We start from the raw sequence: 25,136 nt of genomic DNA on the forward strand, positions 1-25,136 counted from the left end.
ATCAAGCTCCATCGTATTTTAAAGATCTGAATGTTCCACGTGTTCCCATCAGAGCAGTTCACACTCAGACGACAACCTTTCCTTACGTGCTGAGACAGACTGAAACTAAACGACACCATATAGCATCCAGACGCGTCTTCGTGTTTGTGCGCACTCTCCATGTGCCTTTAAAGGGCGCGCGCCGGCGCTGAGTGGAGGGCGGACCCTGTTTGGCGGGCGCGTGCGTGTCAGCCTGTGCGCGCCTCTTGCCCGCAGCCGCCTCGAGTGGCACAGAGCAAACAGCGGCTTTTGTGCGCATGATGCACCGTGTTGGACGCACCTGCGAGGAGCGATAAAGGCAGCCCGGAGAGCCCGGCTTCTAACTGGATCCTGGATATTTTTGTAAAAGCAAAAAGGAAAACAAAAAAAAGTGGCTCCGTGGACAGTTGGCTGATGGATTTTAGCAGGTGGATACTTTTGGTCTGCTGATCTGAGGTCAGTAACGCCGTCTGTGTGAGTTCAATCTTTTCGTGTTAGTGTCCGCCTTCAGAATGAGAGTTAGAGGAGCAGAAACAGGAGGGGAGAGGAGGCAGGGAAGGCTCGAGTTTCGGCTCCTGACGAACAGGTATCACAGGACTTTTAGAGGAGTTTTTCCCCCTTTTTTCCGGTTTTTACGCACAAAGTCGGCGGATGTTTGCGGGTCTCCTTGAAGGAATGGCGACATTTTGGGGTTCAAATACAGAATTACTGCCATGTTGGCCTCTAATGTCGCTTTGACATGCCAGTGTAGAATTACAGACATCTGCGCTGTCCTCATGGTTACAATATTAATTATCAATTATATTTTTTGGAAAATAACATACTAAAAACATTGCAGTGCTTATAGTAGGCCCTAAGCTTTTTAACATATGCTTTAGTAGGAGGCAGAATGAAATAAAAATAGAAAAATTAAAAAGCGGATTTCCTTAACCTTGTTTAGGCTTATGAATAATAAATCATATGCGCGTCTAGTGTTCAGTTTCCACGCATTGTTTTCACGCATTGTTCTCGGCTGCAGCCGCGTGTTGAAATGTCACGCACGCTCCTCACGGACTCTTTAAATATTGATGCACATTTTCGCGTAATTCGACCAGCTTTTCTTTTGCATGACCTTGCGTTTGCGCGGAGACGGACAGCAATGACCGTTGCATTCTTTCATCATTCTTCCTGTTGGGGGGAAAGAAATAGGAAGCTGATGTTTTCTTCTTCGCATTCATTGGATCAGTTGAACATAAAATCATAATTTTAAGTTACAATTTAGACACCCGACATTTTACGATTAAAAGGAATACAAAAACAAGCCAAATTTGGTGCTTTCAGATTCAGAATTGTCGAACAAAATTAAAGCAATCCGTACATAACCCGACGCGAAATAAAAGAAAGGATTTAGGGTTAGAAAGTTCTGAAATATTCTGATGAATCGGGATAATTTGGGCTCCCCAGCGAATCAAATGTCGTCTTCAGGGGCTCGCTGAAATACATTTCATGCTGTACCTTACGCTGCACCTGACCGCTTTTTTACTCCCAATTCATCATGAGTAACATTTCAGCTCGAGCTGCTTTTATGTGTCACCTCCACTGCGACGGATGAGGCGAGATGTCCCATTTAAAGGGAGAATGTTTGGCGTTTTTTCTATTGCAGAAAAATACGAGGCCTTTCATGCAGCGCGCGTAAGAAATAAAATAGCGATGATTAAAATAAAAACAGGCATGAATCTTTAGTTTGCATCTCTAAAATCACCTCTAGGGCGAACAGATGAGTTTTTGTGTTCAAATTTACAAAAAAGGCGGGGTTTTGTTTCTCTCTCCGTCGCTGGAGAGACTTAATATGATTAGAAATTATTTCTGTGCGTTTATATATGCAAAGACGAATGTATGCAGGGGGAATTCCTAATCAGGATTTTTTTCATCTGTCCAAACCCCCTTCAGAATGGGCGTGACCCGTGTTACAGAATTTATTTATTTATTTAGTCTTCTAAAGGCCCGAAGATGTACCCTCACCTGATGGACACTGGAGCGTTTTAAAAAGACATGGAGAACATTGAAATGATATTTCTTCTTTATAAAAATAACACAAAAAAATCTGGTGTAATTACAATTTTTACATTTTAGTCAGTAAATCCTCGTTTCTTCTCTTTGTAATTTAGGCTTTTCTGATTTTTTTCTGATGTTTGACAGCTGATTAACTGCTCTGACAAAGCAACCGAAAAGAACCAAGGGCTCTCAAGGTAACACTAATCCCTCTGGGCGGGGACCGACTGATAATACGCAGGATATTTGCAGAATGCTCTTTTCTTTCTCCCCAGTGTCTCAGATTTAAGTGTGGAAAAGTGCGCGGCCCTGCGGTTCATCGAATGGTGTCCACTCTGTATTTGTCTGAATAAAATTCAACAGAAACAGTTCCAGTTTGGTTGCATTAAATATTATGAATATTCATTCATTATTTGCAGTAAAATAGAATTGAAATAAAATAGAAGATTGTGACAAAGCCCGTGTGATGTTACATACACCGCTGCTGCATCTGCGGATGCTAATGTTGGGAGGTTTTTGAGCCGAGACGTGTGCGTGGATTTAACTCGTGCGTGTGTAAAATTGTTTTTGCGCGCCTGCAGTCATTTTTTGGAAGCTTTCGGTCATTATTGTGACGGGGGCAATTATCCGTTTAGTGCGTGGAGGTTTGCATGCTTGTATGCGCGTGTGCATATGTGGGAAACGCGTGCTTGTGCGCGTGGGTTGGAGGTGTCTCTGATGATGTAATGCCACGAAGGGTGCTGCAGCCCAGAGAAGGTGTGTCCTGCCTTTTGAGGAGCTGAAGAACAGCTCGGTGCCCACGCTGCATCGCCATCACAAATACGAAGGCACATTTACACACATCCACGCACTCCCCCTCTCTACATTTACATGTCTGTAATTAGGACCTTTTTTAATTGTGTTCTTTCTTTAAACGAACAGTTGATTTTTTTTATTTTTTATCTGCCACCAATCTGTAGAAATCATGCTTTAAAACACGAATTATGTGATTTGCAATTTCTTTGGATGTATTTAACTTAATACGTGTTTGATTGTGGGTCCATACAGACAGTTTTGGAGGGTAGCGGACACTCTATTTGAGGCCATGTTCTTTAGTAAACTGAGCTCTTTTAATTTTTATGTAATTCTTCAATTAAATCATATATATAGCAGTTTACTGGACATTTACCAAATAATATTTGTACCATCAGACATAAGCTGCCACAAAAACAGACCCTCAGCATCCAAAGCCACCTCCCCTTGGAGAGAGGGAGATGTTTCCACCACCCAGCCTTAACATAAAGTCTGCTCTTCTCTGCCTTTAAACTCAGAGCTCAATCAATCATTTAATTTGGCAGCGGTGTTTTTAAAAATTGTGAAATAGAAAGATCAGTCATTTCTGCTCATCTGCTAATATTTTTATTCATTCATTTGATAAATAATTAGAAAAACACTGCTGAGAAGTAAAATTTTCCAATTATTTGCAATTTCCATTACATAACAAAAAGGTAACTGAAAATGTAAACAATAAAAAGTGTTCAATAATATTTGCTTAGTCCAGTCACAGACGAGTTCCTTCAGATTAAACTGAAAGCCTTTTTTTTGCTCAGAGCCCTTTGCACAAGCATAATAATACAAAACTAAATAACAAATTAAACAGATGTTTAATAAAACACATATTGGAAGATAATAAAATAAACAGGGATCTCATTGTAGGTTTTTTTTTTTTCAAGAAAGATTAAACAAAGAACATATTTCTAGAGATGCACCGATGTATCTATCTATCTATCTATCTATCTATCTATCTATCTATCTATCTATCTATCTATCTATCTATCTATCTATCTATCTATCTATCTATCTATCTATCTATCTATCTATCTATCTATCTATCTATCTATCTATCTATCTATCTATCTATCTATCTATCTATCTATCTATCTATCTATCTATCTATCTATCTATCTATCTATCTATCTATCTATCTATCTATCTATCTATCTATCTATCTATCTATCTATCTATCTATCTATCTATCTATCTATCTATCTATCTATCTATCTGTCTCTCTGCCTGTCTGTCTGTCTGTCATCAATTTGGAGGCCAATGAAGGAATACTAAAGTTATTCACAAATGTATGCATCAGACCGATGACCTTTACCTTTATCTGATTTTTATTTAACACAGAAAGGTGCATCAGTTATTTGCTGTTACTGGAGTAGATTCCAAACCATACGGAAATAAATTTTGATCAAGGTCTAGACACATAATAATACAAAAAATAAATAAGAGATTATTGATATATATTTAATAAAATTAATCTGAGAAAATAACCGATTAAGCAGGCATCTTAAGTGAGTTAGATTTTTTTTTGCAGAAAGGTGAAATGAAGATGAACAAATTTCTAAAGATGCACCGATCAGGTTTTTCCTGAATGATATTGATTTACAATTTTCTTTAACGTCTGACCTGCTGATTCTGATTTTGACCAATTAAATTTTTTCACCCTGAGGACTATAACACATAAGAGAGAAATAATTGTGCTGCAGGTTGTTTGAAAGAGGTAGCAGTTTAGTATCCAACTGAAAATTAAGGAATTACAAATTGCTCCATGAATTACGCATCAAAGTATGTTCCTAAACTTTACCTGATTTCTAATATACTCCCAAAAAGGGCATCAAACTACACGATATTGATTGATGGGCTTGTTGACTGAAAATGGTGGGAGTTTTTTCAAGCATTTAATGAACAGGAGAAAAGAAAAGTCAGATTAAATACGATCACAGCCAATTAAGCTAAATATTTTCTGATTCCGATCTCTAGAAGAAACTGTTTTTTAAGTTTGTGTCTGTTTTTATTTCTAATAAACTAATTTAATGCCTGACCATAAAATAACTGAAATCAATTTCTAACAGTCAATGAGTCAGTATAAGAACCTTCAATATTTACATATAATAAAGGGAATCTGAAATGTACATTTTGACCAAGTCCCAATCATTTTTTACTTTAATTGTTGTAGATTATTTTTCTGTTCTGATTGGGCCTAAACAGTTAGAACTACAAAGATTAGCTCAGACACTAATAAAAACATTTTGCAGATTTCATTTTTTCGATTTGAAGCATCATTTTCTGCAAGGCATGATTCGGATTTAGTTCCATCTTCTCATCCAGAGGATGGATTTGTAGATGTTTTTCAGACTAAACGACAGTCTGATAATCTGATGCATCACTGTGGAGGATGGTAAAAATGCAGACCACCTCCTCAAGCACAAACAGACAGATTTGAGCCTAAAATGGAGGCTGGATGCTGAAGGTATGTGTCTGAGGTGTGAGAAAGAGTGGGAGTGTATGAGGTGGAACGTCCCTCCCTCTCTGTTTTGTCTCTCCTCCTCCTCCTCCTCCTCCTCCTCCTCATGTCCTGCACAGATGATGGTGCAGAAAATCGACTCCACGGAAGTGAGATGTGAGCTCTTCGTTTGCGTGAGATGACAAACTGCAGCGTGTTCTCTCCAAGATCTTATCGTTCTGGAGGACATTTTGTCACTGCTGCAGTGTTTGATCACGGCCGTAAAATACCACCAAGTGGCTCCTATTAAAGCACAAGAGGCCTGCTGGTGCTTTTATTTGCATTCACACACACACATAGACGTACACACACACACTTGTCAAGCTGTTAATAGGATCCAGAGTGCTGCAGCCTTTTGTCACTGAGTGGATGTGGACGTGTCCCTGCGGGCCTCGTCAAAAGAAGCCTTTCAAAGAGAACAATGATCCATGCCGTTTAGCCTTTTAACCTCTGACGCGCGCCACACTGCAACACGACACAATGAGACCATCTGAAAATGATGTCTGCTTTGGTAAACATGAGTTTACACCACATGTGCATGAGTGCAGTGAGTGTGTCTGTGTGTGTGTGTGTGTGTGTGTGTGTGGGGGGGCTGATTGCTAGGTAACAGGTAGACATCTTTAAATTAAATAAAACGTATCTTAATTTTGAAAGCAAACCAATTGAATGAGACATTTTGATTCAGGTCTTTAACGATTAAACCATGTGCTGCATCAGAATAAATTAAGTGGATATTTGTTTTTCTCAAATATGTGTGAAAATCTGAATAAATACATTCTAAGCAAGCTTTCCTATAAAAGAAAGCTCAGTTTTTGTATGATAAAATATATATTTTTGTAATGATTTTAAAGATTATTGTTGATCCAAAGTGACAACATGAGAGATAGCACAATAAAAGGTTTTATCATCTAACAGATTATGCATTTAAAGTGTTTCTGTGTGACCAAAAGAGGGAGCAGTGAAATTTCCAGAGATTGAATTTATCAGATCTGATTGGTCAAACACAAGAATTAGATTTTGTTTCCTATTAATTAAAGTTCATGAAGATCAGGCACCCACCATGTTTGTTCTTTAAATGCTTTAAGTGGCATGTATTTTATGAGTTTGTTAAAATCAGATAAAGGTTAGGAATCGAAGAACCTAACTCATATTTTTTCACTTCTATGTGTCATAATCCCAGGCAAATAAAAATCTGCATGCATCAAAACTCAAAGAAAACCGGAAATAGGTTTTGCACCATTTTCAATGATATTTTGTCTTTTCTTTTTCCTTCCTTGCTTTTCCCTGCCTTTCCTTCTCAAACATAACCTGTAACAACTCACACCAAATTAAGTCCATATTTTAGCTGATATCTACGAATTTTTTTTAATAATCCTGTTAAATAAAGATCTTTTAAACTCCAACCTTGGCAGCTCTGATTGTCGGATATATTATTCATCATTGGGAGTTTAAAGCCACAAAAAATTAGAATATTGTGTAAAAGTGCAGTATTTTTTGCCAGTCATTTCAGAAAGTGAAAGTATTATGTAGAGATTCATTCCACATGGAGTAAAATATTTCAAGCTTTTATTCCTTGTAATTTTTATGATTATGGCTAACAGGTAAAGAAAACCCAAAATTCAGTGTCTCAGAAAATCTTAATATCACATTAGACCTATCAAAAAAGCATGTTTTAAGCACAAATGTCAGCCTTCTGAAAAGTATGCCCATTTCTATTCACTCAATACTTGGTTGGGTTTCCTCTTGCATGAATTACTGCATTAATGAGCCGTGGCATAGAGGTGATCAGCCTGTGGCACTGCGTAGGTGTAATGGAAGCCCAGATTATTTTGATAGCTGCCTTCAGGTCATCTGCGTTGTTGCATCAGGTGTCTCTCAACTTCCTCTTGACAACAGGCCATAGATTTTCTATGGGGTTCAGGTCAGGGGAGTTTGCTGGCCAATCAAGAATAGGAACACTATGGTCAGTGGACCAGTTTTGGTTGTGTGAGCAGATGCCAGGTCCTGCTGGAAAATAAAATCAACATCTCCATACAGCTTGTCAGTAGAGGGAAGCATATAGTGCTCTAGAATTTCCCGGTAGATGGCTGCATTCACCGTGGACTTCAGAACACACAATGGACCAATGCTGCGTACCATTAACCCCGGAAGTCACAACTGGGATGTCGGAGTTTACATCATGTCCAAGTTGTAGTGTTCCAGTATCCTGCTTGTTTTCGTTTGTATTGCTTGCAACTGTAACAGAAATCTTACAACAATAACAATGACAATAAACACTCTCCTATGCGGGATTTCGTGCATATAAACATTGTTGAAACATTGTGTTATTATTATTGTAAAGTAGTACGTGTACAACAGACTAAATGCTACATAGATAATAAGGAACTGCTAAAAACAGTCAAGTGAAAAAGTTACTATCATTGATGCAAGTAGCAGCCATCTTGAGTGCGGAAGTCGGCAATGGTCATGTTGCCTCGACTTTCAGACCTGTAATTCTGACTTTGGGGGACGTTCCAGTAAAAATTTCCTACTTTGAGGTCGGAAATTCCGAGTACAAATGGAACGCAGCACAACACCAGCAGATGACATGGCACCCCAAACCATCACTGACTGTGGAAACTTCACACTGGACTTCAAGCAACGTGGATTCTGTGCCTCACCCCTCTTCCTCCAGACTCTGGGGCCTTGATTTCCAAATTAAATGCAGGATTTACTTTCATCTGATAACAGGACTTTGGACCATTTAGTAACAGTCCAGTTCCTTTTCTCGTTAGCCCAGGTAAGACGATTCTGACGTTGTTTCTGGTCATGACTGTCTTCTGGACATCTGTCAAGTCAGCAGTCTTCCCCATGATTGTGTAGCCTATGACCCAGAGTAAGGGAGAGTTGAAAGGCTAAGAAAACCTTTGCAGGTGTTTTGAGTTGATTAGCTGATTAGGGTGTCACCATAAGTGTCCAATAATGAACATTTTTACAGTATTCTAATTTTCTGAGATGCTGATTTTTACCTGTAAGCCATAATCATAAAAATTTAAAACAAAGGCTTGGAGTATATCACTCTATGTGTAATGATTCTATATAATATATGAGTTTCACTTTCTGGGATGACTGGTAAGAAATATTGCGCACATCAGTGACACAATCGATAAATATCTGCAGGAGCAAGAGTCAAAAGTTTTCTTTTTTCCTGATGAAATAAAAACGTACAACCCATATCCAGGCTGAACGGTAGCACAGTTATTAGCTGTTGCCCACAAGGTCCTGGGTTGGAATTCTGGGCCCTGGGTCTTTCTTCTCTCCAGGTACTCTGACTTTCTGCCACAGTCCAAAAACATGACTGGTAGGTTCATTTGTCTTTCTAAATTACACTTCGGTGTGTGTGTACATGGTTGATTGTTCCTGTGTTGCCCTGTGATGGACTGGTGACCTGTCCAGGGTGAAACCCAGCCTCTTACCCAGTGCTATAGCTGAGCACTGGACCTCCCGCGATCCTGCAAGGATAAGTGGATATAGAGATTAATCACTGCTGACAGTTTGGGATGGCTCAGTTTTAGGAATCATTGACCTAAAGTCTGAATCCCATGTTGTTTTTTGATGCAGAAATGTTCAAACAAAAAAAAAAACATTAAATCATTAAATCCATTGCTTTGAAGGAAGTGTTTGGAAAACGATTGATTGGTTGTGCTCTGTGGATTAAACTTCTTTCCTGTGATGAGAAACTCTCAGCGTTATCTGTGTTGTAGTATAGTCCTGTTTCCCAACTTGAAGCTGTCTAACATGGCTATTACAGCCGTCTGCTGTCTGAGCAGTCCAGCTTGTTACAAAGACAAATGAGAGAGAAATCAGCCCTACACTGCTGTGCTCAGTGACCGGCTGTAACTCCTCACCTACAGAAGGTGTTTCTCAGGTAAATGGCAGTAATGACTCTGATTAGCAGAACTACACAGTGAAAAGCTATTTAACTGCTGCAGCTCAAAGAGAAAAACAGTGAGGGAACATCATTCCTTAGCAGTGGTTGATTTAAAAAAGACTAAATGCTGCTGTTGTTTGAGACCCTTCTGGTTCTGTTGAGTCTTATTCAGAGCTTCACAGATGTTCTGAAATCTATCTGCTAGTTAGTCTGTTTCTCTTAAAACGTTCTGGAACTCCAGACTTGTGGAGTACCAACGTGTGCAGTTGGTACTCTCAGCAGTCATATAATGCTCTGTATTTCTGTTTCCAGCTGCAGCATTGTGGTTCTGTTACCATTCTAGACCCATTTTATTTCTGCATTAACCTGCACGCAAAGCGAAGCATTTACTTCATCACATCAGAACCCAAGCAGTCAGGAAGTCGTGATGTTACTTTCAAACCATTAATGTGCAGCAATCAGGCTCATGTAATCCAAGAGATAATTCATCCATCTGAGATCAGATCAGATCAGATCAGATCAGATCAGATCAGATCAGATCAGATCATGGTGGTTACTAGTGCAGGAGAGAAACCAAGACATCTCTTTCTTTCAGTCAGGATCCATATCTCATGACCATAGGTGAAGGTCTGAACAGGGATGAAGCAGTAAAACCAGAGGTTCACATCTAGGCTCATCTGTGCCATCTCCTTGACAGACCAGAGCAACACCTCCCCCCTTTACTCCAGAAAAAAACCTCCAATCTGGATTAGAAGTGTTTAGTTTGGCAAAGCAGCAGAACCTCTGCTACAGAGCAAGTGGAAATATTTCATACCCTCTCAAATTTAATTCCCAAGACTTATCTAAAAAAAACTGATGGTAAATCCTTGTTTTGCCTTCATAATTTTCCACTGCAAGTCTTCAGGGTACAGAAGTTTGATTTTTGTTTTCATGGAACACTCTTTTTTTGTACTCATCTGGTCCAAGAAACAAATGTGCAACTATTTTTGGTTTCTGGGAAATAAAAGCTGGAAATTTCCTCCTGACAAGCTTACTCATAAACCTTCTTATTAAAGCACCTTTGGCAGCACACGCAGATTTGTTTGGGATCTCACAGGTTTGGCACACATTTCCATGGTATGCTGCATTTGGTTTCCTTTCCTAAACGTGCGTCTTGTGTTCGTTCAGATCTGAAACAATCTGTGTTGTAGAATTAACTGAGTATGCTGGTTTATTTATCATGCCGTGCAGATCAATTTCTTCATTCATAGGTTTTGGAACACCTCAGACTGCTTGTTAAAAGTTTTCCTTTGCTGAGACTCTTTTGACATGTTTTATAGTCTCAGCTTTGAAATGCTGAACCAGGAAATGAAGCTCACTCCTCTGCTGAGCAGATTTCTGTGACCCAACATCAGCTGGTGATCTCTCATGGGTTTGCTCCCCTATAAATAACATCCTGTGAAGGGTCAGGACTAACCCGGTTAGTGGGTTATTATCAGCATCAACTTAATCTGCAGTTTCTGCTCTGCTTTTAGCACTTAATCTTTTTTGCTTTGTGTGGCTTTCCCAGTTCATCTAAAAGACGCTTGAGTAGCTATACAAACACCATAGGCTTCACCTGCCTTTTAAATTGGTTCATTAGGGAAAGGTCATTAAAAGAAAGCTTTGTTTTAAGGAAAATGTGCAAAATTTGACAGCAATAACCAGGTAAACCTGCTGTCAAATCTCAAAGCTTTGGACAATAAGCAGGAGTGGGCAACTTCAGTCCTCCAGGGCTGGTGTCCTGAAAGAGAAGAGGTTCAGTCAAATGCTATAAATATATATAAGAAGTAAACAAATCAAAATATAAACGTTGGAAACAAACAAGGGTAGCTGTCAGCTTAATTTACCATTTCCTCCCAGTCAGTAACTTTTTTTCCGCTTACGTTTGAAGTCTATTGATAATTGACTATGAGAGACTGACATGGAGCAAAATGGGCATGTACGATGTAGGCAATAATACTGATAAAACTCTATTCTTTTACATTAGAGATAACTTTATGAGACCTGTCATTAGTTTTTGTTTAAAATTCTGGTCAGCCCATCTGTGGAAGAGTAGACCTTCCCAATAATAAATATCTTTGATGATGTTTTTCTCTCAAAAACAAGACAATTATCTTGTTATCATGAGAATACGAACATCGTTGTCTTGCAAAAAGCATTTTTTCCACAGGCAACATTATCCTGTTCTTACAAATTATATCAAAATATCAAATTTTATTTTTGAGATTAAAGAGGGGTTTACTAATACCCTGACAGAACCAAACAGAAAAATATATTCAGAGGAAATGGCTGCTCTCGGCTTCTGTAGTCAAAATACTTCCAAATGACAATATAGAGAACATGCATCAACTGGATTTAAGAAATGATTTCTGATAGAAGGAAAGCCTGAATACACTGTGCATGTAGGTTTATAAAATATAATAGCTTGTATAAAACAATGTTAAACATAAGTATTACAGACCCAGATGATGCTTCTATCAGATATGCCAAAACATTTGCAAACATAAATCCTTTTTTGTCTTAATGCAACATTCTTAAGAGAAACTGTAGATCTTAATTTAACGATTTCAGTTTGAAATAACAAACAACCAGGATAGACCTTACCTAATCTGGACCTTTTGGCCAACATTGAAATTAAATTTAAAACATTATATGGCTTTTACTGATAACACACAGTTGATACTGTAAATTGCAAATATTTTTGAATTTAGAAAAATAATTTGGAAATCTAATATGTAAGAAAATAATCCTAAAAATGTTCACCTTAGTCATACCTTACATTAACATTGAAACCCATAAATCAGCATGTTTACTCTTCAACCTCAGGATGCAGTTGTTTTTCTGCACATCTTATTATCCAGCTGGATTCAGCAAAAGGCTTTCTCTGCAGTCTGGTCATCAGATAAAGGCAGTCTGCCTGGCTGACTCATAGTCATTCTGTGCCATGAGAATAATGAGACTAATTTACCCAGCAGATGACCGATAACTCCAAACAACCTCTGGAGGAGGAAGAATGCGACTCTTTCACAGGCAGGAGTGATGACATTAAATGAACATTTTTCACTAGACAAGTAAAGCATCATGGTCCTTATTAACGCTTGTTACAGCAAGATAAAAGCTTTTCCTCTACTCCTGTCCTCATCTTCTTCATACAAAATGAAATAGCTGTTTTTTCAACTGAAAGATCATCTTCAACTTGACATGGAAACAGATTCAAAGTTGTAATCACTTTGGTCAGGATGTCCATATTAAACAGTCTCGATTTTGTTCCTGCGACATATTCAGGGACCTTTGATTTAATCTATTTTTATGTCCACAGTTTCCAAACATCTTTATTTTTGTCTACGTTCGCACAGTGCACACACTCTTATATGCCTTCATTTTCTGCTCAGCCTCAGAGTGCTGAGTGCTCCCACCCAAATTCTGATTAAATCCATGATATTTCAGCTCTGGCTGTTTCTTTAAAAACTGAAACTGAAGGGTCTCTTACATAAAACACAATAGATAAACAAGGATTGTGGGTAGAGTATTTTCCAAAACAACCTATTTCTTTTCACATTGTGGCCGTTAGTTTAAGGCTTACTTATTTTATCTGTCTAATGAAAAGAGTGGTGCTCTGGGCTTCCCCTCTCTTCTGCTTGCCAAAAAAAGAGGAAATTCCCATAGCAACCTGTGACTCAGCAATTTTCTACATCTCTGGTTCTTACAGTACTTGCATCTTTTTCTTTTATTAATCCGTCATCCATTCAGTTCAAAATTCTTAACACATCTAGCAGATTGTAGTTAATGTATGTTGAATTGGGATTAGATCCATTGACATTCTTCAAGATTTCTTCAGTAATTTTCCATTCAGAAACTTTAGGTGCTGGTTTTCTTCCCAGCCGAGTTATCCCAGGAAAAAAAAAACATTTAACGCTTGTCCAGAAATTGGGAGAATTGAGTATTTTACTTTGTTAATGATACAGGTAGGTGCTCACGTAGCATTTTCCCTACCTGCGTCCGCTGGCGCTGATCTATGGTGACAGGCAGCAGTAGTGGTGTGTGTGGTGCTTTTTCTCTACTCGTTTTTAAGATACATTTGCCTTTACTAATTTTCCTTTACTACCTGCATGAATAGGGAAAGTACAGATATGATCTACCTGGAACTAGGATGTTTATAAGGTGTAAACTAGGGAAAAACCCTAACCAACTGCAATTGACAAGTTTTTAAAGTGATGATAGAAATTAGTGTTTAGATTTTTGGTTAAACATGCCAAAATAACTTGTTTCAAATGGTTTAGAACATGTCATTGTTGGAATAGTTGGAAAAATGCAGCTTGGTGAGAATTGAATTGTGTTTTTATTTTTATTTTTATTTTTAATCTCAACCAGAAAATGATTAATTGCACCCTTTGGGTCAGGGTCAATATCTGCCTCAATTGGAGGAGTTGAAGTATTTATGTATCTTTTTAAGTGATTGTAGGGTGGTGTTAGAGATAGACAAAAAGGGTCCAGTCAGCGGTACTGCTGGTATTGCTTTGGTTTGTCATAGGAAAGAAAGAGCTGAGGTGACAATTCTGAAAACTTTCTTACCATCAACTATGGCCATAAAATATAGATAATGGCTCGATCAAATGAGTCAGTTTAGACATCAGGTAAGGACGCCTCTCGAGCGGTTCCGTTTGGACATTTTACAGGCATGTGTCCCTGGGAAAACACCCTGAGACAGACCCAGAAACCACTGTAGAGACTACATACAGATACATCTCAAAACAGTTAAATATCATGAAAAGGTTTCATTTCAGAAAATAAAACTTGTATATTATCAAGATTCATTGCGCAAAAAGTGACAATTTTCAAGCATTTATTTCTTGTAGTGTTGAAAACCCTAAACGTCTCAATAAATTTGAATTTTACATAAGATTAGTAAAAAATAAATAAACAGAAATGTCCTGCTTTTGAAAAGAAAGTTAATTTCTTTGCACTCTGTACTTGGCTGGGCCTCCTTTTGCTTGAATTAATGCATCAATGCGGCGTGGCATGGAAGCAATCAACCTGAAGTTCTGCTCAGGTGTCTATGGAGTATTATTCTTGACAATACTCCATAGATTCTCTGTTGGGTTCAGGTCAGGACAGTTTGCTGGCCAGTCAAGCACATTAACATCATGGTGATTGAACCACCTTTTGGTACCTTTAGCAGTGCAGGCTGCTACAAAGTCCTGCTGGAAAAGGAAATCACCATCTCTATAAAGCTTGTCAGCAGAAGGAAGCATGAATTGCTCTAATTTCCTGGTAGATGGCTGCGTTGACTGTGGACTTCAGAAAACACAGTGGACCAACACCAGCGAATGACATGGCACCCCAAATCACCACTGTCTGTAAAAACATCACACTGGAGTTCAAGCAATTGTGTTGATTCAACTTGATTCTGTGCCTCTTCACTCTTTCTCCGGGCTCCGGGACTTTGCTTTTCAAATGAAATGCAAACTTTACTTTCATTTGAAAAATGAGTTTGGACCACTGACCAAAGGTCCAGTCTCTAGTCCAGGAGTGGCTTGTTATGAGGATTGTAACATTTGTAGCCCACGAATTGGATTTGTCTTTTTGTAGTAGCTTTTGATCCAGTGTCAGTCCATTCAATAGACCAAGGGTTGTGTATGCGAAGTCAAATGTGAATGGAAATTTCTCCCACAAAAGTTTCTCTATACAGTTCTTCAAATTCTGCGAAATGGGTATAATATAGGGGCATTCCCAAAAAAACATGAAAGTGATTAGCTCTATCTTTGCCACATTGTCTCCAACATCTTGTATCCTGATATTTCTTTTGTGCTGGTGTAATAAAATATCTTACAATTTTCCTCCAGCCAAACTTTCTCCATTAAGGGAACGAGATGTTTTCCACTGTTGCCCACAGATCTCCTCCCTATTTTCCTCTGATGGCTTCCTTCCATCCTCCTTTTCCCATTTCAACATTTAACTTTTTTACAATATTCTAAATTACCAAGACACTGAATTTTGCATTTTCATTGTCTGTAAGCCACAATCATGAAAATTACAAGAAAAAAAGGATTGAAATATTTCACTCTATATATAATTAGTTTATATAATGATTGACAAATAATACTGAACGTATTCATGATATTTAAATTCTTCTTTAGATGTACCTTTAGTAGGGACTATGTATATCCCTTCTGGCCTGGTAAGACCTTGGGATTCCTCAGAATGTCGCTAAGGAGAGTCATGTCTGGGTTTCCCTCCTGCACCTACTACCTCTTGCGATAATAGACAGCGGATTTAAATCTTGCTCTTAGAAACTCTGCAAAACTTTTTAAGAATGGACAGATTGTGGTCATCAAATGTTTGAGATGTCTGACTTGTCTCAATGTCCTTCATCAAATTAATGCAAGTGCTGCAAGTCTCTGACTGGATGCAATCTGCTGGGTTTCCTGAGATAGAAAAACCTTTTATCCAATTTGAATAAATAACTGAATCTGACTGCACTGTTCAATGGTTACGATTAATTGGAATGTATGTACCTGACTTTTGTGAAGTGCCTTGAGACGACATGTGTTGTGAATTGGCGCTATATAAATAAACTGAATTGAATTGAAGTGTTGCATTGACTGCCCCCCTTGTAAACCTTTAAGAGATGTATATTGAAACTATTTTTGCAGATTAAACATTGATGACCTTTGCTGATCTTCTATCTTTCTTTTTTTTTCCTAACAGTGATGAAACTGAGAGAAACCAGAGGATCCACTCATACCTCCACTTCTCATCTGAAAACATGGAGGAAATTCCACTTTCCCTGATAACCAGAGATGATCATTGTATCAGACCTTACACCAAAAATAATGCTCTGAAGATTAAAAAAGCATAAACACTGAAAAGGATTCCTCTACACGATCACTGCCTTGAAGCATCTGGACAATTTTTTGCTCCTAAGACTGTTAACTCCAACGACTGTTATCCTTCTATCTCCCTGTTCCCTTATAAAGCATATTTTTATAAGAAGTATATATATGAATATATCTCAATACATGTTGTGGATAAAACTGGATTCCTGAAATTCAGCCAAAAGATTTCGATCTCATTGAATTTCTGTCTGACATTTTCTTGGATTAACTCTTTGCAGCTATGGATCTTGTAGGTTTTTCTATCAGACTGCAGTTATTCCTCAGCTCCTGTCTGGGATTGGAATTTTTAGGTACTCCAGGTCAGTGGGCGCGCTACCTCCGCTGGGACGCCAGCACCCGCGGTGACCTTAGCTTTCAGTTCAAGACAGAGGCCTCAGAGTCACTGCTGCTGTACTTTGATGATGGAGGATACTGTGACTTTCTGCAACTGGGAGTGGTGGAGGGCCGACTGCAGCTGCGCTTCAGCATTGACTGCGCAGAGACCACAGTTGTTTCCGACAGGCGGGTGGACGACAGCAGTTGGCATGCAGCCACATTGAGCAGGTATAACCTGCGCACAGTACTGGTGCTGGACGGGCTGGCCAAAGCCGATGAGGTAAAACCTCAGCGCCAGTTCATGAAAATAGTCAGCGACCTGTTCCTGGGTGGAATACCTCAGGATATCCGCAACGGTGCACTTACACTGCCTACGGTGCGAACCATGCAACCCTTCAGGGGAACAATTACAGACCTCAAGTTTGGCAGCTCACAGCCCCTGTTCTTGGGAAGCCTTAAGGTGCCCCTGGAGTCAGAAGGTTGGTGCACTGTCAACCCATGTGAGAATAGTGGAACGTGCATGGTTATAGATGGACAACCGGTCTGCGATTGCTCCAAAACGGAATACAAGGGCCGCTTCTGTAATGAAGGTAAGACAAGATTCCTGTTTTTTTTTTTTTTTTTAATAAAACATCCTAAGAAGGTTTATTAGAGCTCCAACTGTGAAACACATTCCCCTTCAAATCATTTTAACATTTGAAGACCTTTCTGTAAGCTATAAAATATAAATAAATTCCAAAACTTTGGTTTATTTAAAACCATCTATCTTTTTATTGTAAATTGTTTAATTTAGTCTCAAGGTTATCAATGTTTCTTGGGATACCATGAGATGCTTTGAATGTGAAAGGTTTTTGCACAAGAACTTAATGGTGTTGTAAAGATAAACCAATATGAAACAGGTCCAGTTACATCCCAGTACATGAACTCGCCTGTTTTTACAATGTGCTCTCCTCTCTAAAAATCACTGAGGTCTTACAAGAGGGAAGGGGAAATATCTGTAGTTGATTAGTTACAGTAGCAGAATGACAGATTTGAACTCTCCCCTGTGGAGATGTCACTGTCAATCTATGGATTCTAATACAGCTACCTTAAAGACCAAGAAGACACAAGACAGAAGCATGGACCCGACTTTTCCAGTACATGCATTTAAATGTTGGCAAAATACAGGATATTCAATAATTTCCAGACCTTTCTGCATTAGTTTGCATATAGATCAATCTGTGTCAGATTTGTTGCCAACTGGTGCAGATGTTCACCTAGTAGCAAATCTTGCACATTGCGTAGTTGTCATCCACGTTTTTGAATTCAAACGGTTCCCACACAAATAGACTGAATCCAATTTTTTATTTGATAAATGCTGCTGTTGCTCCAAACAATTTCTCTACTTCGCCATTGCGAACATTTGCAGTTTTGCAAGAAAATGGGGGATGTTTCACTGGTCCTCCCCTCTTCCTGCCATATTTATTTGCTGACTTTTCAAAATGAGACCATAAAACTCACGGGGGTTCTACGTTTGCAAGGGTCGTGAAATTTTAAACTTTTGGGAAAAATTTCATAATATGGTCATGCTACTTTTCTTATTCTGGTTTTGATGATTGCAATGTTTGTGTGATAGTTTGGATACAAAATAGAAATTTAATGATCAATTAGAAAAATTGTAAAGCCCTACATGTAAGCCTTAAGCACAGTTGAGGAGCCATGGACTGTTGCTCAAAGTGGCAAAATCATGAAAGTGGCATTGAGAGTCTGCAGTTCTGATATTAAGTGATGAATTAGCACTGTTTAACCCCCAAGTGAAGACGTGAGGTTAATCCTGACCTTCTCATCTTTTTCTGTGTTATGGAGAACCAAATATACTAATTTTAATCATAGTTTTATATAAAGTGCTTTGTATCTGCTGAAGGTTGTGAGCTTATTAAAGATCCTAAAAGCCTTTAAACTTCCAGTTTTTTTCAATTGCCGTGGCCTTTTCTCAGTGTAGATTGTTTCTGCTCTTCCACCCGATATCATTGTATCAGCTGTGCTGTAAAATCAGAAAGCTAATCAAAGCACAGTTAACTAGGGAGGCCCAGGTTAATGGCATCGGTCCTGCAGGCAGTGATAAGGGCACCTCTCCAGAGAATGAAACCTCCTGAGCCTCTTTTCTTCACCCAATCACAAGATGGCAGGTGTTTTTATATCGCATCCCTTTGTACAGAGATTTCTGTGTGTTTCACTCGCTCTGCAGCTGGCAGGCTAAAATTGATTTCTAGTAAAAGGAAAGCCTTTTACTCATTTCCCTCCCTGCTGGCCAAATACCAGAGACTTTCATCTGGTTAACGCTGAAACCTCCTGTCGCTGGATGAGTTGGGAGCTGAGAATCTTCAGTGATATTGCAATTAGCCAGCACATTAAACTGATTCAGGCACCTCTTTTTTAATCTGCTGTGAAAAAAAAATCAAGCTATGAACTTAGTTATTCACAATCAATACACATTCTTCAGGTTTTCCAAATCAGTGGCTTCCAGCTGCAGAGGAGACACAATAATCTGAAGCCTTATAAGATAATCAATACTACTTAGAGGAGAAAGTTTTTCTACAATTAATTCAGATCAGATGGGATTTGTTTAAATGCATTTGTTGAACTGTTTCCCCCCCTTGATCTCTCACTCTGAAGCCCTGCTCCTAATGTAAATATGGAATTTACATCCCATTTGGGCATTTTCCAAATCCTCATCAAGCAGATAAAAGGCCATTGAATCTGGAATTCAGAGATTATAATATATCTTTTAATTCATCTTGTTGAGGCTTTTCTATTTTCCATTTATCTGCTTATTAAATGTGTAGCATTTTACTGACATGATGACCTCTGTGGTGGAAAACGTTTGTCACATATTCTTTATTTGTTGTATTTCATTGTGTATAAATTAAAAAAGGAGTGAACAGGCAACAGGGAGAAGCATTAAAGAACATCCAATGTCTTCTCACATTAACCAAGACTGGGTGAAGAGAAGCTTCAATGGGAAGACATTACACTCTTCTTGAGTCCTACTACATCTGAATCTAAAATAACAATGTGGTCTTTACCAAGTTCGAAAGTAAACGCACATAATTGCACTACAGTTCCATGCAGTGCATATTTGCTGTGCTTTAAGGCCAAACGTTTCTACTTTGGACATTTAACATGCAAACTGAGTCTGTGAAGCCTGTGAAGTCTAAGATGGAGCTCTTGTTTTTTTGTTTTTGTTTTTTTTTTGTTTCTCTTAATGGAGCATGGTCAGACATTGTGGTGACTTTGCTTGAATCTCAATGTCTGTGGAGATTTGATGCTACTTTACATGTTTTACACTTATAAACATCTTTCTCCCAGTAGAATGACAAACATCAAACTGTCATTGAGGATGTCTTTTCACCTTGGCATAGTTAATGCACACTTATATGGTCCAGAACAACAAACTGCCAAAATGTACATGGGTCCATAAAATATAGAGAATACTGAGCAATTTTTCTTGGATTTTCTTTTAAATATCCCCTTTTGGATAGCACGAATGTGATTTTTTAAATACAAATTCATAGTTTGCACAACTACATTTGCTTTTGACACATTGCTTGGAAGTTCCAGAATTACACAACGCAAAAAGGACAATAGAAAACAGCCTGTTTATTCATGACAATCTGCAAATTTAAACACATAATCTTCAGTGCCTCTTGTGAAACAGCATCTGGTTTTACCTGACATTTGATAAGCATGGTGTGATGGCTCATTATGGCAGAGTAAAAGGGCTCCTTGACTCTTAAATGTAGTGGGAAGGCAGCACATGCAAATGCAAGAAATGGGTCAGTTCCCACAGCTGACCTAATGTTCTTGAAGGAAAATAAATTGAATTAAAAAATAACTGTAAAATTCTCTGAATGTTCCAAATATAGTTTTTAGTTACCCACATGTCCATGGCGTTTCCATTTACACCAAAATTAGTCTTTTTTTCCCAGCAGGATACAGTATTCCACCTAAATTTTACTAAGAGATGTTCCCTCATAATTCTATTGCTCCACATATTTTCTCTTAGTAGTTTGTCCCTCTAAAGAACCACCTTCCTTCCACCGCCTTGGAACATGATGCATAACTCAGCACCGCTTCGGAGTGGCTGCACCATTGACCCTCCAACGATAATGGCCTACTTTTCCCTACCTTGATTTACAGTCTCCATGTCAGAACCTGTTCCTGCTCCAGATTTATGTCTGGCTCTCCCTCTCTCTGCTGTCTGCCTGGCTGCCTTCTGCGAGGCGGTGATAGGTGACAGCAAGCAGGGAACCTAAGCAGCCCTGAGAGAATTTAGATTAGTTATTGTTAAGGGATAAATAACAGCTTTAATGAGGCTGACTGAGCTGGATTGGTGAGCGCCTGCTGTTGGGATAATGTGGAATAACTGAAAGTCAGCAAAACACGGTTTTACAAATGTTAAAAATATTTTTTCCTACTTGAAACATGCGAAATAACCAGATATTGGGACCAGATTTCTTTTCAGGGAATTCCTATTAAGGTTTGTTATAGCATGCAGAAAAGTAGTTGGTCTATTTCTGCAAAACTTGATTAAGAGCTGGATTAAATTAATGTGAGGCTACAATTCAAAATGATTTCCAGTAGGAGCTCTTCAGGTCAGTTGATAGAGTAAGAACACAAAAGCTTGAAGTGCTGACTGATTTCCAAACAAATAAACCTGAAGATAATCTAAATTAGTTACACAAACACAATTTGTTTCTTACAGACAGAAATGTTGAAGATACCTGTTAAAATCTAATGTTAGTAATCAGACTTTCAGCTCCTTTCAGCTACCTGCCATTCCAGAGAGCCCGGCTGAATGTTCAGGCTTCATTTTGACTTCCTGCCAAGATTAAATCAATTTGGGAATGTCATCTACCACTACATTCTTAAATTTGGATTCCTCAGGAGATCTGGAGATTTTCCAGATGTAAATTTAGATAGAGACATCTGAAGCTTTTAGACACTTTCAAAACAGTATCTAGTGTGTTATGTAAAGATTATTATAAGACGGGGGGTTGAAGTTCACTCACTACTGTTATGCCTCTGATATACCCGGTGGTGGTAGTCAAAGAGCTGTTTTGGCAACTAGATGTCAAATGGTAGGCAGCAGCAGTGCTCTGTTATAATTCACAGTGCTGCTGTTACTGGCATCCCAGAACATTACTCAAAAGGTTTACAGGCTGCAGCATCTTAAAAAGGATATATCTATTTCGTTACTATCTTTCCTATTCGACCGCCTTCAAGCTTGTAACTCATGATGTTTTTACTCATTTCCATGGCCAAACAAGTACAAGACAGCCAAGAACACAGCTAAAGTTTGATAACCTTACAACTGAAACACTGAACTGGGGCATCAGTTCTGACACAATTTCCACCCAGGATAACTGTAGTGCTGCAAAGACTCCAGCTCGAATTGGAGTCCATAAAGTGGAGATTTATATGGTGTTTCATCTGGTAAGGAGGAGGAGAAAGTAAATATAAATGTTGCTTGAGTGAAGTAGTTTGGAGACTCAAACTGGCACACTGTGCTGGAATGTGAGCAAGCTCTGTGGTGAGTACAGTCTGCCTGTAGTCACCACTCTGATGACTGACAACTTGTGACAAAAACAAAAAACACAAAATTCTGGCAGCACTCACGTAGACGTAATGTTAGTTCTGACCACCATGGTTACTCTGATGCCCACAAACATCAGCCCTCCCATTTCTCCAAACATCTGTCAGCAGAACAGTTTATATTGGAGACAGTCACTCCAACCTAATACAACACATCTAGAGGTTGATGGAAAAGCCAAAATACTGAGAGGGCATCTGAAGTTAAATGATCTCTTCTTGACTTTGCACAATGGTACTATGCATGATTCTCAGCAAAAGCACTTTCCTATCTTATAAACCTTTCTTGCTCACAAGCAACAGTTGGGGTCTGTCGTTACTTTCAAGATTTTAAGATTTTCTTTTTGCCATTAATAGATGCTTGTCTTTGTAGACATTTACATGCAGTGAGTTGTCAGAGGCTCTTATGAGAACAAACTAATTTTCTAAAGTGTAGGCTGCATTTTGAGTAAACTGTTGTTATTGGGTTTCTATGTGAATAGATATTTTGTAAAGGGGAAATCTTCCAGTAATTCACATAAAGATAGATGGAGAAATTCTTCCATTACATCTTTTACAGTGGTAGATTAGTACTGCCACTTTAAATCAAATTAATGATCGTTTAAGAAGAAAGTAGATGTACCTTAGATACAAACAAGAGGAACAACTGCATTGGTTGTTGAGTCTAATATGTCTAAAAATGAAAGTTTAATGAATCCTTTACCAAACTCAGCAAATTACAGTTAACCTTTAACAATATATACATGTATGATGGACTTGTAAATAAAATATAAAGAAAAGAAAGTCCTCGGTTGGCAGTTTTGTGCAATAACAGGCCTTCAGTTGATGGTCCCACCCAATATGACACAATCTCTTTAAGATTGATCACTCCAATCTTTTACTCAGATTGGAGTGTTCTGAGTAAAAGACTACCTCTTTAAGTACTAACAGATACTTTTACCCTGCTGAAGAATGCTCCTAAGCTAAAACAATATATTGTTCGTGGGCTTGCAGGTATAGGCGATACAAATGTTGATGGGGTAAATGGGATTCTGAGAATATGAACGCTGTACACAGATCATAGTTGGCCGGGTTCAGCACAAAGAGCATCTGAGCGCTGCAGGGTGAAGCAGCAGACCACTACAAATGACACCCTGTTGTCACACCAGACCGATCGTGGATGAACTTTGCAGATTTAGATGACTAGAGGTCTGCCTGTAGTGATGATGATACAACAGAGACTATAAGTCAGCACAAACTCTTGGTGGTCAGTATAAGTCATGTCATTTCAAAAGACCTCTTCATCCAGGTGAGGAAGGTGGAAAAACTACTAACCAACAGGCTCTATCTAGGACCATGAGTGTTTATAGGTTATTACTGTTTAAAATAACATATAAGGTTTAGGTAAGAAATATATAACTGACCTTAGGCCTGGTGTGATAGCCATCAGTAAACAGCCTTTTAAATATATTTGGTTTATAAGGGAATTTTGAGCAGAATTTTGTTAAATCACTACTTTGAATTGTTGGTTGAAAGATTGAGACTGAAATATAAAGTTAAAGCAAACAAATTTAGCGTTCTGTTTCACAGGTTTTACTACCAGTGCAGTTATCACCACCTGATCCAGCAGGACAAACCTAACCAAACAACTCAGTCTACCAAGCAACCCAACTGAGAACTTTCTGTGGATTTTTTTAAACAATGACCGTTTTTTTTGCCCCTCTTTCATAAAGGCCAGTTTTATGGAGTGCACTACTAATAGGCGTCTTCTCTGATTAAAGCTCTCCTTACCCAGTCTGTCAGTTTTGGTGGGACCGGGATGTCTTCTAGGTTTTCAGCTGTGCCACACTCTTTTCAGATGATGGATTTAAACTTCTTTAAACTCTATCGCTAACCTGTCTACTCTCTGTTTGATTTTCACGATGCTTTTTGTTCATTGATGTTTTTCTAACAAGCCTCCGAGGACTTCACCAAACAGCTGTATTTACACTGATTAAATTACACACAGACTCTTTTTGCCAATTTAGTATCTTCTAAAAACAATTGCTTGCTCGGAATTTAATTTAGTGTTATCAGAGCCAAAAGGCTCTATTTGAAAGCATAGCACATATTTCAAATTTCTATTTGTAAAACATTTTGAAATTTTACTGCTGCTTCACAATTATGCACTCCTTTGTGTTGATCTGTTGTAACCTGTCCAGTTACACAACCATAGACATCAAATGGCTTCAGCAGGCCTTCTTTGTTGTTCATCCAGCTATCTCTGTGTTCATATCAATATGAAACATGGCTGCTGGTGAAATCAGAGATCCTAAAGCCTTTACAGTAAGGATGATGAACATAAGCAGTAATTGGTGTATTTATCTGCAGATGTAATTATTATTAATCCATCAGTGGTGAAATACCTTTTGAATCAGTATGCTTTCTCAGTTTCTGCAGCCCATCATGAATCATCCTTTAAGTAATCCACTCTAATCCCCAGAAATCCTCACCTCGCCTTTTAGGTGTAGAGTTAGAACAGAATCAAGCACATTCACTTGAATTATGTGTCCACTGGTGAATAAATATGTTTGTCTAAGACATGGTGAGATGATCTGTGTGAAATAAATCAGGAGTTTCTGAGAGTGCAGCTGGAGGCATATGTTAGAAATACCTGCGACTGTTTGACTGCTCTCTGGGCTCTTACCTTTATTAAATATTTGTGGCTTCACTATCCTTATCTCTCTTGCTGTCTCACCAAAATCTACTACAAAGCGGCACAATGCAGGTGGAAGAAATTGTCAGAGGACGTAGGTCAAGATTGAGAAGAAATGACAGGGCTGCAAGGAAGGGGACTGAATCCAGCTGTTCATCAGAGAGACATAATCCACCTGAGTGTTGGATCGTAAAGAGGCCCTGTTTTAGAGAATACTGCAAGATTTACATTAGATGAATTTAAACCTCACAAAGTTGGATTCTCACTGGCTTTATTTATATTGCAATAATTATTGTTGGATATTATGGGATAATA

At 38.5% G+C, this 25,136-nt stretch overlaps 1 protein-coding gene across 1 annotated transcript in view; it reads left to right on the plus strand.

Annotated features, from left to right (window-relative positions):
- The first annotated feature begins 239 nt into the window (after positions 1-239).
- The window catches only part of nrxn3a (neurexin 3a), a 195,252-nt gene continuing 170,355 nt past the window's right edge, over positions 240-25,136 (plus strand). Inside the window, 2 exon segments of the mRNA XM_047344991.1 lie at positions 240-474; positions 16,014-17,106. Of these exon segments, the coding sequence (XP_047200947.1) occupies positions 16,422-17,106 (685 nt within the window). The 5' untranslated portion in view covers positions 240-474; positions 16,014-16,421.

The sequence above is a fragment of the Girardinichthys multiradiatus genome, chromosome 19, assembly GCF_021462225.1.
Source record: "Girardinichthys multiradiatus isolate DD_20200921_A chromosome 19, DD_fGirMul_XY1, whole genome shotgun sequence".
Taxonomy (NCBI): Eukaryota; Metazoa; Chordata; class Actinopteri; order Cyprinodontiformes; family Goodeidae; genus Girardinichthys; species Girardinichthys multiradiatus.